The sequence below is a fragment of the Pan paniscus genome, chromosome 21 (assembly GCF_029289425.2).
Source record: "Pan paniscus chromosome 21, NHGRI_mPanPan1-v2.0_pri, whole genome shotgun sequence".
NCBI classification, from domain to species: domain Eukaryota; kingdom Metazoa; phylum Chordata; class Mammalia; order Primates; family Hominidae; genus Pan; species Pan paniscus.
Genome location: NC_073270.2, coordinates 51,908,078 through 51,921,286, shown reverse-complemented (window position 1 = coordinate 51,921,286; position 13,209 = coordinate 51,908,078). Strand labels below are relative to the sequence as shown.

Below are 13,209 nucleotides of genomic sequence, written 5' to 3'. Positions count from 1 at the left end.
ATATTCTTCCTTCACAGCACTCACCATGGTTTGTAATTGTAGACTAAATTATGGGTTTATTTGATTAGCATTGTTTCTCACATGAAAATATGAGCTCTGATCCAGGACCAGCAGCGAGCTGGCGTAGCTCTCTATTGTTTTCTCATGGCAACTAGCATGGTGCCTAGCACATAGTAGTTAATAAAGATTTGTTGGATGGAGGCCAGTCATGGTGGCTTATGCCTGTAATGCCACCACTTTGGGAGGCTGAGGCAGGAGGAGCCCCAGGAGTTCGAGACCAGCCTAGACAATACAATGAGACCTCATCTGTACACACACACACACACACACACACACACACACACACACACACAAAACAAACTTTAAAAATTAAAAAAAATTAGCTGAGCATGGTGGTGCACACCTGTAGTCCTAGGTACTCAGGAAGCTAAGGTGGGAGGATTGCTTGAGCCTGGGAGACCGAGGTCACAGTGAGCTGAGGTCACACCACTGCACTCCAGCCTGGGTGACAGACTGAGACCTTGTCTCAAGAAAAAAAAAGATTTGTTGGATGGTTGGAAGGAAGGAAGAATGCTTTCACTGGAAAAATTCAGATAAGTCACTTGTCTCTGAGCCACAATTTCCATATATACAAAATGGGAATAATGCCACAACTCTTAACAGGTTATGAGGATTAAACATTACTATGTATTTAAAATATGCAGAGAGTCCTTGATGCATAAAAAAAATCCATTCAGTACAAATGGGTCCCATGCCATTCCCTCTTTCTCCCATCTTGCCCTCCAGCCCCCTTTCTTCCCCTGCAGAAGGCAGATTTTTCCCAGCTGGGGTTGACGCATCCTTTGGCGGGAGAGCTAGAGTTCAAGCCTGAATGTAGCCAGTTTGAACTGTCGAACTTGACTCAACCTTGCCAAGTTCACAAGGCTTTCCAACCCAAGGGGCCTGAGATTCTGCCTTAATTGCTTCTGTTTGGCTGAGGTGGCCACCAGAGCTGCCATCCAGTGTGACCACCCCATGTAAGCTCCGGGGACAGGGTGGCAGCAGTGACCTGAGGGGCTGATCCAAGACCACCAGTTCTCCCAAAAGCTGTGGTTCATTCAAGGATTGCTCTTCAAGACTGGCTCCATGCCAGCCCTGGCCGGCCATGCAGTGGAGAAACAGGCACACACTAACTTAACACAACGTGACAAGTGCTGTAACAGAACTGTGCATGGCACCTGCGTAGTCAGAGCAGGGAGGGGGGAGCCATAAATCCTTCCTTCCCAGGGAAGCGGAGAAAGGAGGCCACAAGAAAGGAGGTGACATTTAGCTGGAGCATGACGGATGAGGAATTTGCCCAGGCAAGAAGGTGAAGAGGGTGTTCCAGATAGCAGGAACTTTAGGAGGAAAGGCAGGGCGGCCTAGACAGGGAGCCGGCAGCGGGTGCAGCACAGGGAAGATGGGGGCGGGGTCTGAAAAAATATTAATCAGCATTATTGAGCATTTCTATGGGCTGGGAACTTTTCTAAGGGTTATGTGTGAATTACACCATTTAATCCTCACACCTGCATGATACCCTTTCTGAGTTTACAGATGGGTAAACTGAAGCTTAGAGAAGCTCAGTGGGTTTCCCCAGCTAGTAAATGATAGACTTGCATTATTTTTCAACATTTTAATGGAAATTCTCAAATGTGTGTAAAAGGAGATAGGCTAATGGAATGAACCCTCATGTTCCCGGCACCTCGTGGGCAGCCTCCAACTCACGGCCAGTCGTGCGGCATCTGGACCTGCAGTCCACTTCTGAGATGTGCCAAAGGCCACAAGTCAGACCTTCGTAGGGCTCCTTTTCCTGCATAGCATCCATGATGAGAAAGGCCAGATCTGGGACACTGAATTGGGGGCGTCTGGGGAAGGAGCTGGGTTAACTGGGGCCACGAAGCAGGGTAAGGAACCCAGGCTGCCAACAGATCTCCCAGATCTGGCTCTCAGATTAGAAACAGCAGACTGAAGACCGTGGGGAGAAGGAGGACTGAAGGCCCCCAGCAGGAAGGCAGGGCCCCCTTTGGCAGAGTTGGCTGTGAAGGGAGGGGCAGCAGCCTTCGGAGCTCTGGGCACTTCGTACCCCTGCATGTGCAGAACTGAGAGAGGCCATCAAAATGACAGAGGGTCAGGCAGCCTGACTCCTACAGAACAGGTGTGAAGGAGGCAGAAAGGGCGGAGAAGGGGGTGCCACCTGTCACCTCAGCCTGTGCTCCAAGGCCAGCCACCATCCCCCTGCGTCCTGCCTGGCTTCCCTGGTGACAGGCTGAACCAGTGCCATGAGTTCCATTTGTGTTTGTTCACTGTCCTCTCTGGCCGCCTAAGTGAAAAGGAAAGATGTGGAGAAGAAGGCCTCGATGCTCCAGGGCCCCTCATCAGGCCCCTCACCACGCCCCGAGCCCTCTAGGCTCAGCCTCTTAGGCAGAGACTCCTTGTCAGGCTCCAGGACTCTCAACTGGCCTTGGGGTATGAAAGACAGAAAGATCCCACAGCCAAAGGCAGATGCCAGCCAGAGTTCCCAGTCCCTTCTGATGACCCAGGACTTGTCAGGGCCCAACAAACCACAACCCAAGGACCCTATAGGACTCCTAGGGTCAGAATACGCTGGGAAGCTGGGGTGGAATCTAGAGCAAAAACAAGCTGTTGAGACAAATGGCAAAAAAAAAAAAAAAAAAAAAGACATCACCAGGGACCGGACCTTGGCCTAGCTGGGGACAGAATCTGGGAATAGCTGGGGACCTTGGCACAGCTGAGGACAAAATCTTAGAATAGCTGAAAACAGAATCTTGGGATGGTTTGAGGACAGAATTGTGGGCTACATGGGGACAGGATTTTGGGCAGCTGAGGGTAGACTTTGGGGGACAGAATCTTTGGGCAGCATGGGGCAGAATTTGGAGGCATCTGGTAATAGAATTTTGGGAGATCAGAGAAGAGACCCATGAGTCCATTGGGAGGCTGTAGTTTGGGGCATAGGGAGGCAAATCTCACGATGCAATCAGGAGGTGGCTAGGACAAGGATGCTGACCCCCGGCCCCAAGTCACACCGCTCCCCCTTCTTCCGGAACAGACAACACCGCTGCGGTGCACACGCAGCACGTGGGCTTCAACCGGCAGGAGCAGGACGTGTTCTTCCTGCCCATCCTGGTGGTAGACAGTGGGCCACCCACGCTGAGCAGCACGGGCACGCTCACCATCCGCATCTGTGGCTGCGACAGCTCCGGCGCCATCCAGTCCTGCAACACCACGGCCTTTGTCATGGCCGCCTCCCTCAGCCCCGGCGCCCTCATCGCCCTCTTGGTCTGCGTTCTCATCCTGGTCGGTGAGTCCATCGAGAGCCACCCAGCCCTGCCTGATTGGCCCCATCCTGGAGTCCTGGGTTTCCTTCCTAACCAGCCCCCATGGGGCCTCAGCTTCCCTCTCCACATGAGGATGGGCTGGCCAAACCATCTCCAAGCTCTAACAAGCAGCCCCCATGAGGAGTCTTCTAAGTGCAGAATGGCCCCGCCACCAACTCCAGGGATGAGCTCACTGTGGCCCACCCCCTACACGTGTAGCCCAAACCTCACCCTAGCATATTTTTTAAAAATTTTCTCATGTGAATGGTCCTTTTTTAGTCTCTATGTAGGACTTTTAGTAAAAAGGGCTCTTGTGAACCTCACAAGCACATGGCCAGGCATATCATCCCATTTTTCAGATGAAAGCGCTGGGGGTCAGAGAGGTTAGGTGGCTGGTGTAAGGGTACTGGATAATCTTTGGATTTGATATTAGGTCTTCTCACCCTGTGTCCTCTGCTCCTCTAACTACACCACCTGCTATGAATCTAAACTGAGAGCAAAATCTCAAGTCATTGGTGGTGGGGGAGGGGGGCAAAATCTACACTGGTACCAGGCCACTAGCAGCCATTTGCACCCCAAAGTCTCCCCAATGAAGAGGTCAAGTTTCAGAAGCTAACCTGGATTTGAGTGGCCATATGCCACCTGTCACAGCTGTAACCACCCAAGTAAAGAAGGGCACTGAGGCCAAAGCTAGAGGAGCTCAAGGGAGGTCCAAGTGCAGATTCCAGCCTTGCTCTGCTCCCTGGGAGATGTCAGCTGCCTCCCCCCACCCTCACTGGCTAGCACTGGCACGGCCTCTGTCCACCCTCTGAGGACCTGCCTATGGCCAGGCTGTACCTCCTCAGGTCCCAGCAGAGGCCCTGGGCAGGCTCCTCATAGTTGGGAGGCCCCCCTTCTCCCCCCACCCCAGCCCATGGCTCAGAAACCCTTTTTCCAGAGGGTGCACTTTACAGCGGTTTCATTTTCCAAGGCAGTGCAAACAAATTTCTGCCTAATTGCCCACAAACGAAGAAAGTGCACATCAGTGCTCTAAAGGTGACGGGTGGAATCGCTGATCAGGCCTGGCACATCTGTCGCCCACCACCCGCAAACCTCACCATCTGCTCCCGCGGGCATCCCCCTCCAGAGCTCCCAGCCTCGGCTCCAGAAGCCATCCATCCATCTTTCCCACTTCTCTCCTGACACCTTCCTTCCCTGTGCCCTCCCTCCGGGCCTGTCCCCAGCTCTCGTGCTCTTCCCTGTCACAAGCCACCTTGTTAGGTGGTGAGCAGGTGCCCTGCCCCATGGCCCTCACAGCCAGCTCTGGCCACTGGAGCTGTTTGGAGGAGCAAGAAGAGTCCAGTGCCCAGCACAGTACCTCGTACATGTCTGTCCATCTGTCTGTCCATCCACCCATCATCATTTACCTATACATCCATCCAGTGAGTTCCTCCCATGTACTAGACACTGAGATTTAGCACTCAACAAAAGAGACTTAGAAGCCCTGAGTAATTGAAAAGTCGGGGTTCCTAACACTGAGGTGGGGGAGACTCGGGGTGGGGAAGGGGGAAAGATTAGTATTTCACCTTTGAACCTGTTAAGTTTGAGATTCGCTTGGTCAACAAGAGGGCATGTTGAGTAGGAAATTGAATGTACAATCTAGATTTCAGGGGAGAGGTCCAGGCTGGAGGCTTAGATATGGGAATTGTCAGTTTCTAAATGGAACTTTTAAAGCTGTTGAGACCAAAGGAGAGCTCCAAGAGAGGGAGCATGGATACAGAACCGAGGTCTGAATCCTAGGACATCTGAGTTAAGAGAGGCGAGGAGAAACCTGCTTAGAAGATTGAGAATGAGTGATCAGTGAGGTGGGAGGAGGAGGAGAATGTGGAGTCCTGGAAATCAAGTGAAGAAAGCCAAGAGGGGACAAGCATTCATTCACTTACCCAAGTCTCCATCCAACTCTTCCTTTAGTCATTCATTCATTCAACAAGCATGCTTCAAGTGCTCACTGCATGCCAGGCACCAAGATAGAGGAACATTTCCCAGGTCCTAGCTTAGGGTGTGTGTTTTGGGGTGGAGACAGACCTGGTAACACAGCAGGGTCTGGTCTATGACAGAGCTGTGGCTTTCAAACTTGAGCTGCCTCTTCAGGTCTGCAGGTCTTGTTAAAACACAGATCCCCCTCCACTGCCACAAGATCCGTGCCAGGATCCAAGGGTCTGCATTTCTAACAAGCTCCCAGGAGGATGCTGCTGTTGCCCAGGGGCCGCACTTTGAGAACCAGTATGATAGAGGAAGGAGCCCCGTCCTGGGGAATCTTGCAGGGGAAGGCATGGAACCTGGCCTGCAGCTCTCAGGGAAGGGTTCCTGCAGGCCTTGACCTGAGAACCAAAGGATTGAGTAGGAGCTCAAGACTTCTGGTGTGGCAGAGGAGGGTGAGGGTGAAAGAGAGGTCAGGGTGAAGGACATCTTTCACTCCTCCAGCTCCTTCTGTTTCTCAGCTGCCTGCTACACACCCCCAGCACCTAGAGTCCTCAGAGAGTGTATCTCTTCATAGGGCTGAGAAGGGAGACCTCAGGCCTCAACACCCAGGAAAACCTTTAACACTGCTCTCCCATTGGCCACCTCCACCCCAGAGTAATCTAGCCTCGATTTGCATACCTCCCGAGATGGGTGGCTCACTACCTCTCCAGACACTCAGCTCAGTTCTGATTGCAAGAATGGCTTTTTGAACAGAAATCCAGGAAATCTGTGGGAATGTTGAAGCTGGGCCCACTCTGCTGGTGGGAGGCGGGAGGAGATGGGGTAGAGGGTCCTTCTAATGCCCTGGGCGGGGCTTGGCCCTCAGTTGCCCCCTCTGTCCCCCTCGCAGTGCTGGTGCTGCTGATCCTCACCCTCAGGCGCCACCACAAGAGCCACCTGAGCTCGGACGAGGATGAGGACATGCGGGACAACGTCATCAAATACAACGACGAAGGCGGCGGCGAGCAGGACACCGAAGCCTACGACATGTCGGCGCTGCGGAGCCTCTACGACTTCGGCGAGCTCAAGGGCGGCGACGGGGGCGGCAGCGCGGGCGGGGGCTCGGGCGGGGGCGCGGGCAGCCCCCCGCAGGCCCACCTGCCCTCCGAGCGCCACTCGCTGCCGCAGGGGCCGCCGAGCCCCGAGCCAGACTTCTCAGTGTTCAGGGACTTCATCAGCCGCAAGGTGGCACTGGCGGACGGGGACCTGTCGGTGCCGCCCTACGACGCCTTCCAGACCTACGCCTTCGAGGGCGCGGACTCGCCGGCCGCCTCGCTCAGCTCGCTGCACAGCGGCTCGTCGGGCTCCGAGCAGGACTTCGCCTATCTCAGCAGCTGGGGTCCGCGCTTCCGGCCCCTGGCCGCGCTCTACGCCGGCCACCGCGGGGACGACGAGGCCCAGGCCTCCTAGCCCCGCGCCCTGCCGTCGGGGCGCGGCTGCTCACCCGCCCAGCACACGCCGGGGCCCCAGGACAACGCGTTTCCCCCGCGGACCCCCTTTCCTGCCCTCCCCCAACCCTCCCTTGGCGGCTGGACGGAGGGGGGACTTGCTAGGAGCGGACTCTTCCACTCCTCCTCCTCTAGGGGTGCAGCTTTGGAGCCCAGAGGTGCGGGATTCTGACCAACGGCATTAAAACTGAGGCGAGACCGGGCACGGTGTGGCTCTGGGGTTAGAATGGGAGATGGGGGTGGCGTTGCAGAGTCGGGAAGGGGCGGGTCACTCAATCCTGGCCTGGGGGAGAATGCTGGAGGGAGCACGCCGCTGAGATGCCCCCACCCCAGGTTTCCTCCATCAGAGTTAAGAGGAAAGAAGGCTGTTCATTTACTAAGCACCTACTGTGTGCTGGGACACTGTACAGAGACCAGCTCAGTCGTCAGAGAAACCATGAGGTGGTGTCCTGCACGGAATAGAAGGGGAAAGGACCCCAGAGAAGTGGCTGTGACCCGTCCAAGGGCACCTGGCCAGTGAATGGCAGAGCCTCTGGCACTGACCAGCTGCCTGGCCTCGGGCAAGTCACTTCACTTCTCTGGTCCTCAGTTTCCTCATCTGTCAAATGGGGTTAATAACAGAACCTACCTCGAAGAGTTGTGAGGCTAAAAAGGGTTCATATGTGTCAAGTGGTTAGGACAGTGCCTGGCACATAGTAGGTGTTCAATAAATGCTAGGCTTTGTTACTATTCTTATCTTTGTGGTTCTTAGAAGCCCAGTGTGTCTGCCTCCAAGGTCTGAGCTCTCTCCCTTGCTCCAGATGCCCTTCCCCTTTTCCCTACATCTCCCAGGGGAGGGGAAAAGGTTGCAGTTGTCGGCTCCTGATCCTGCCCTGCATGGGGGATAAGGACACTCCCGGCAACTGCAGAGCCTTCAGGAGTCTCAGACCACACTGAAATACCAGCGGAGCCAAGCAAGAACAAGCTGGGTGACCCCAGGACTTGAGTGGATGCAAGGATTGGCAGGAGACAGAGGGGTCAGAAACCACTGGGCAAGATGGGGGGACCTTATCTGTCTGGCTTTGGAACCCATCAGTCTTCCCACTCATGGATCCCAAATTAAGAACCCCTGGACTAAGTCACCTGAAGAGTTTCCAGCTCTAAAACCATATGATTATAAGATACAGGTTATTTGTCCTCCCACCTCCCCCCACGCCCAAGTGATTCATTCATTCCACATTGATCCAACATGAATTCCAGCTCCTGCTAGCTGGGCATCCTTCATCAAGGTCCTCCACTGCTGAAGCCTCAGTTGCCTTATATGTAAAATGGGGATAATGATAGTCTCTTCCTTAAAGGATTATTAAAAGTCTTAAAGGAGATAGTGGATGTTAAGCTCTGAACTCAGTGCCTTCCTGACATGTGGAAAGTTCCCAATAAATGCTTATTAGCCTTATTTTTCTTACCCTCCCAGGGAGCTCTCATTCATTCCCTCCACATTTGCCAAGGTCCACTGTGATAGATCCAGAGATGGCTAGTATGTCCCAGTGCCTTACCTGCATTATTTTTTCTCATTTAGGTACTGTCAGCCCCAGTTCACAGATGAGGAAACTGAGGCTAAGAGAGTAGTAAACTGCCAAGGGTTACATAGATGATAGGTAATTCCTCCCTTCCAGTAGCTCAAGACGTAAGTTGGAGGAAGGAAGTGGATCAGGGAGCTGAAGCAGCCAAAAATAATGTGTTTGGTAAGAATTGTAGCAGAATTAACAGAATAAGATCCTGGAAGCACTAAAGAAAGACTGAGTAATCCTGGAGGGCTTCCCAGAGGAAGTAACTTCAACTCGGTCTCGAAGAATGAGTATGGGATGTGAGGTGGCCATGCGAGCAAGAGTATTCCAAGCAGAGAGAAGAGCATCTGCAAAGGCTGGGGGTGGGGAGAAGGTAAGAAGTGTGTGGCAGCTTCAGGAAGGGTTTTTGGCCCTGGGGGCTGGATCGCAGGGTGGAGGAGTGGTGGGAGGTGAGGCAGGGAAGGCTGGTTGGAGGTAGTTGTGAAAAGAACTTGAAGGCCAGGTTAAGGAGCTTGATAACTTGCTCAACTTGAACATGCCTTCTAAAGTCCATTGAGAGTGGCCAGTGGCAGGGATGTGGGGTTAGCATGGTAAGCCCAAGTGGGGGAATATTTGGGAACCCCCAAATCATCGTATGTGGGACCTTTAACCCATGGTTCCTATAGCTCATGCTACAAATGGGCATGGTAACTTGGGGACCCCTGGGGAGATGTGCAGCCACCTCTCTCAGCCCCGTGTGCCCAGCTCTCACATACAGAAGCCCAACAGCATTTCTGAGGTTGGTTGCCAGCTCCATTGTAGAAAGGAGAAACTGAAACTCAGGGGAATAAAGTGGCTGATTCAAGGTCTCCCAGCTAGTATGGGACAGAGCAGAGGCGGCACAGGTTCCCCCGACTCCAAGCCTGTCCCTTCCACATGCACTGGTTGCCTTAGCAGATACTGACCCTGCCAAGAAGGAGGTCACAGGTAGATTATATGTCCAGAGGGACACACGGACATGAAGTCATAGGTCCCTTGAACATCCTGTCTAAACCTCACACATGGAGAATGACTTACCCAAGGTCACACAGAGTCAAAGATCTTGCCAGAAATAAAGAACATTATTTATCCAGATTCGCCTTCTGAGCCTTTGGCTCTACGATTTACCCACCATATGATTTCTTTCTTTTTTCTTCTTTCTTTACTTATTTTTCTTTCTTTCTCTCTCTCTCTTTCTTTTTCTTTCTCCTTCCTTCCTTTCTTTCCTTCTTTCTTTCTCTTTCTTTCTCTCTCTTTCTCTCCCTCCCTCTCTATCTTCTTTCTTTCCTTCCTTCCTTCTTTCTTTCTTTCCTTTTCTTCTTTCTTTCTTTTTCTTTCTTTCTTTCTCTCCAGGGTCTTGCTCTGTCGCCCAGCTGGAGTGCAATGGCACAATCATGGCTCACTGCAGCCTCAATATACCAGGCTCAACCGATCCTCTCACCTCAGCCCCCCAGGTAGTTGGGACTGCAGACATGCACCATCACACCTAGCTAACTTTTTGTAGAGATGGCGTCTTGCTATGCTGCCGAGGCTGGTCTCAAACTCCTGGACTCAAGTGATCCTCCCGCTTTGGCCTCCCAAAGTGCTGGGATTACAAGCATGAGGCACCACGCCCGGCCATTATGTGACTTCAGACAAGTTATTTACCCTCTGTGTGCCTCTGTTTTCTTATCCATAAAGTGCATATGCTCAGACCACCTACTTCATAGGGTTGCAATAAGGATAAAACGCAATAGCAACAGCTGACACTTACTGAGCATTTTACATAAATTAACGCATTTTATCCCACAACAATGCAATGAGGCAGCCCTCGTTTTACAGGTGAGAAAACTGAGGCACAAGGAGGTTAAGTAACTTGTGCAAGATCAAATGACGAATAACTGGAAATGCTGAGATTTAAACCCGGGTGCTCTGACCCCCAGAACCTACCCCGTCAGCAGTACACACAGTGTCCAGCACACAGGAAGCCCCAAACATATGCTTGGGTGTATCCAAAAGTCCCTGTCTGTGCTCTGGGAGAGCTCGTTCCTCTACCCGCCACTGCATTCCACAGCCTGTAGAAGTCCTCAAGCACCCCGTGATTTCTGCTAGTTCCAGAGTGGGGTGTGGAGGAAAAGGTAACGTTCCCTCGATCCCCTTTGCTTCCAGCTCCTGCATCCACTCTTGCTGTCTCCACTGGGTGCTGAGCCATCCCAGAGTGAAATCCAGTGAGTCCTGCACTTTCACTGGGTTGCACAAGGTGTCTACTCATGCCAAGCATTTGTGAGTTTTTCTGATGACTTGGGGTCACAGAGCAGGGTTTTATGGGATGCACAGCCTCTGGTCATCTGTCTCATTGATTCCCACCAGGTTCCCCAAGAGTTCCACATCCTCTCTGTGTTAGGCAGAAAATACAACCATGCCAGCTCCCAGCTCCAAATGAGCAAACCCAGCTCTATCAAGGAGCTTAGAAAATAAACAGCCTTCCATTTACTATGTCTGACCTTCTTACAAGGCATCTAGGAAGATGAAAAGAAAAATATTCCCCTTTTGTTGTCATCATCGTCATCATCACCATCATTATCATGGGATAAAAGAGTATTCAGGGTCTTGAGCAAGAATTGAGGTGCAATTGGCCAAGGATTTCAGAACCAGGGATATTAATGACAACGACGACGATAGTAGTGATGACGGTGACAGCACACTTATATAGCATTGCAGCATGCCAGGCCCTGTTCTCAGCACCGTACATAATTAATACTAAGATAGGTAAATCTCATGGAGAATGGACGCTGTGTTTACTGTGTTTAGTGCTTTTACATAATTTGCCTTGTTTAATTTTAAGCAGGTGCTTTCATTAGGCCTGTTTTATGAGGATGAGGTGAGGAACCCAGGGCTCACAGATGAACCATGCTTTGCCCAAGGCCATGAAGCCTTTAAAGGCCTGAAATGTTTTCACACTCCCACACGCCACGGCTCTGCACAGGGCCTAGATGACTCTGATTCTGAGTGAAGTTTCTGGGAGAACAGAGAAGCATGTTGGTAAGAAGGGGAGGCACTTCAGGGGATGGCAGAGCTGGGAGCAGGATGGACAGAGGGGCCTAGCTGGCTGGCCACTGTCCAAGCCTGGGTCTGTGTCTCTGGTGTGTGTGTGTGTCCTCATGTGGCTGTGGACAAGCACCAGGGAGGTGGGAAGCCAGCATTGAGCAGCACAGGTCAAGAACTAAACTCCCACCTCCTGATTCAGGCAGCTCAGAGAGCTGGCTGCTGTCATACAGGGTGTCTAAGCGCCTGCATCCATCAGCCAGCCGTCATCACAGCCCACCCCCAGGTCACAAATCAGCAGCTCCACTCACCTCCTGCCAGCAAGCACTCCCAGGCCAGCTCTGTCACTGGTCGCTGAGCTTTTGGAAAATGCAACCCTGTCAGCCCTCACTCTGAGGCAAGACGGCTCATGTTCCAGCATGTGCATGAGCATGCCAGCACATGATGCATGCACAGGTTGTACCCACAGACATGTTCGCACCTGTGGGCACAATGCAGACATGTTCACAGCGATACACACAGAGCATATCCCTGCAGGTCTGCAAATGTGGACACATGCCAGCATGCTATGCGTGCACGGGAGGCAAGCTCTCATGTGTGCACTCATGTTTGTATTCAGAGCATGCACATGCCTGCCATAGATAAGTTCTCTTACATGCATGTACATGTGTGTCCACTGGTACTCTTCAATAAGCAAACATATTTTCCCATTCAGGCATATATTCGTACCCATTCACTAACATATGTGTGTCCCCAGAAACTCCCACTCAAATACATAGCACATATGTGTGCATACCCTCAAATGTACTTCTGTGCATGAACATACAACCCCATGCTCTCATTCTCAGTCATATGCCCATTTGTATGCACGCACAGGAAAGCAAATGTAACCTCAGGAACAGTCCATTACAAACTCCAAATTCAAACGCATGGTCCCATAGATGCATTTGTACATGTGAGGACATAGGTCTGTGTGTATGAACATAATATACACAATCAAGTACAAGCACCTAAACAAACAGCCATCCTCCAACAAATGCTCAGATCTGCACCAAGCACTCACACACATGCAATGGTATATGTGCATCTGCTTGTCTCCATGTAGGTTCCTCAACTTCCAGACAACGTGTCCTCAGGCATTAACCACCTCTGTCCACGTGCACCTTTAGGCAGGCCCAGCACAGTTCACTCATACCCATGCCCCATGTGCCTAACTCAACCCCACAGACAAGCACGCACATAGACACGTGCCTCCAAAGCCCATCTCCCACACGTGTGTGGAGTCAGATCCCTATCATGTGGATGCACACACACCCTCTCTGGGGCACAGCCTGCCCAACCCCTGATCGTCAGGTGTGCTGGGGACAGCAAGAATGATGCCCACACGCAGAAATCGCCAGTCAAGCAGAATTGCATCTGCTGCAAACTTCTCATCTGCTGTGCAAATGATGATTAAATGTTATTGTGCAAGAGAAAACAGCAAGGAGGGATTCATTAGCTTTATTGTCAGGAAGGACTCCATGGGCTCCAGCTCCCAACTCCAAGGCTGGCTTAACCCCTTGTGTGCTGGGGGGGTGCCATGCCCAGACGTGGGATTGTGGAAAACGAAGGCCCCAGGGACAGAGATCCCAGTGCTGGGCCCACATGAGCCAACCTGGGTGCAGAGAGCACCGTACAGGGAGTCATAATGTGAGGGAGCCACTCCAACCTTGCCTCTCATTTGCGCGTGTCCCTGGACCCATCATTTCATTCATTCAGCAAATAATCACTCGTCCCTGCCATGTCCCCAGGAATCTAGAGCCACAGGGGCCATGTTCC

The 13,209-nt window shown here is 52.2% G+C and overlaps 1 protein-coding gene across 3 annotated transcripts in view; it reads left to right on the top strand.

The window, feature by feature from the left end:
• CDH22 (cadherin 22) overlaps nt 1–7,533 on the top strand; it is a 134,744-nt gene extending 127,211 nt beyond the window's left edge. For all 3 annotated transcript variants that reach the window (XM_034947216.3, XM_034947215.3, XM_063600884.1), the window contains 2 exons: nt 3,086–3,337; nt 6,205–7,533. In XM_034947216.3, the coding sequence (XP_034803107.1) occupies nt 3,086–3,337; nt 6,205–6,764 (812 nt within the window). In that variant the 3' untranslated portion in view covers nt 6,765–7,533. The remainder of the gene's footprint in view (nt 1–3,085; nt 3,338–6,204) is intronic.
• Nucleotides 7,534–13,209: the final 5,676 nt, after the last annotated feature.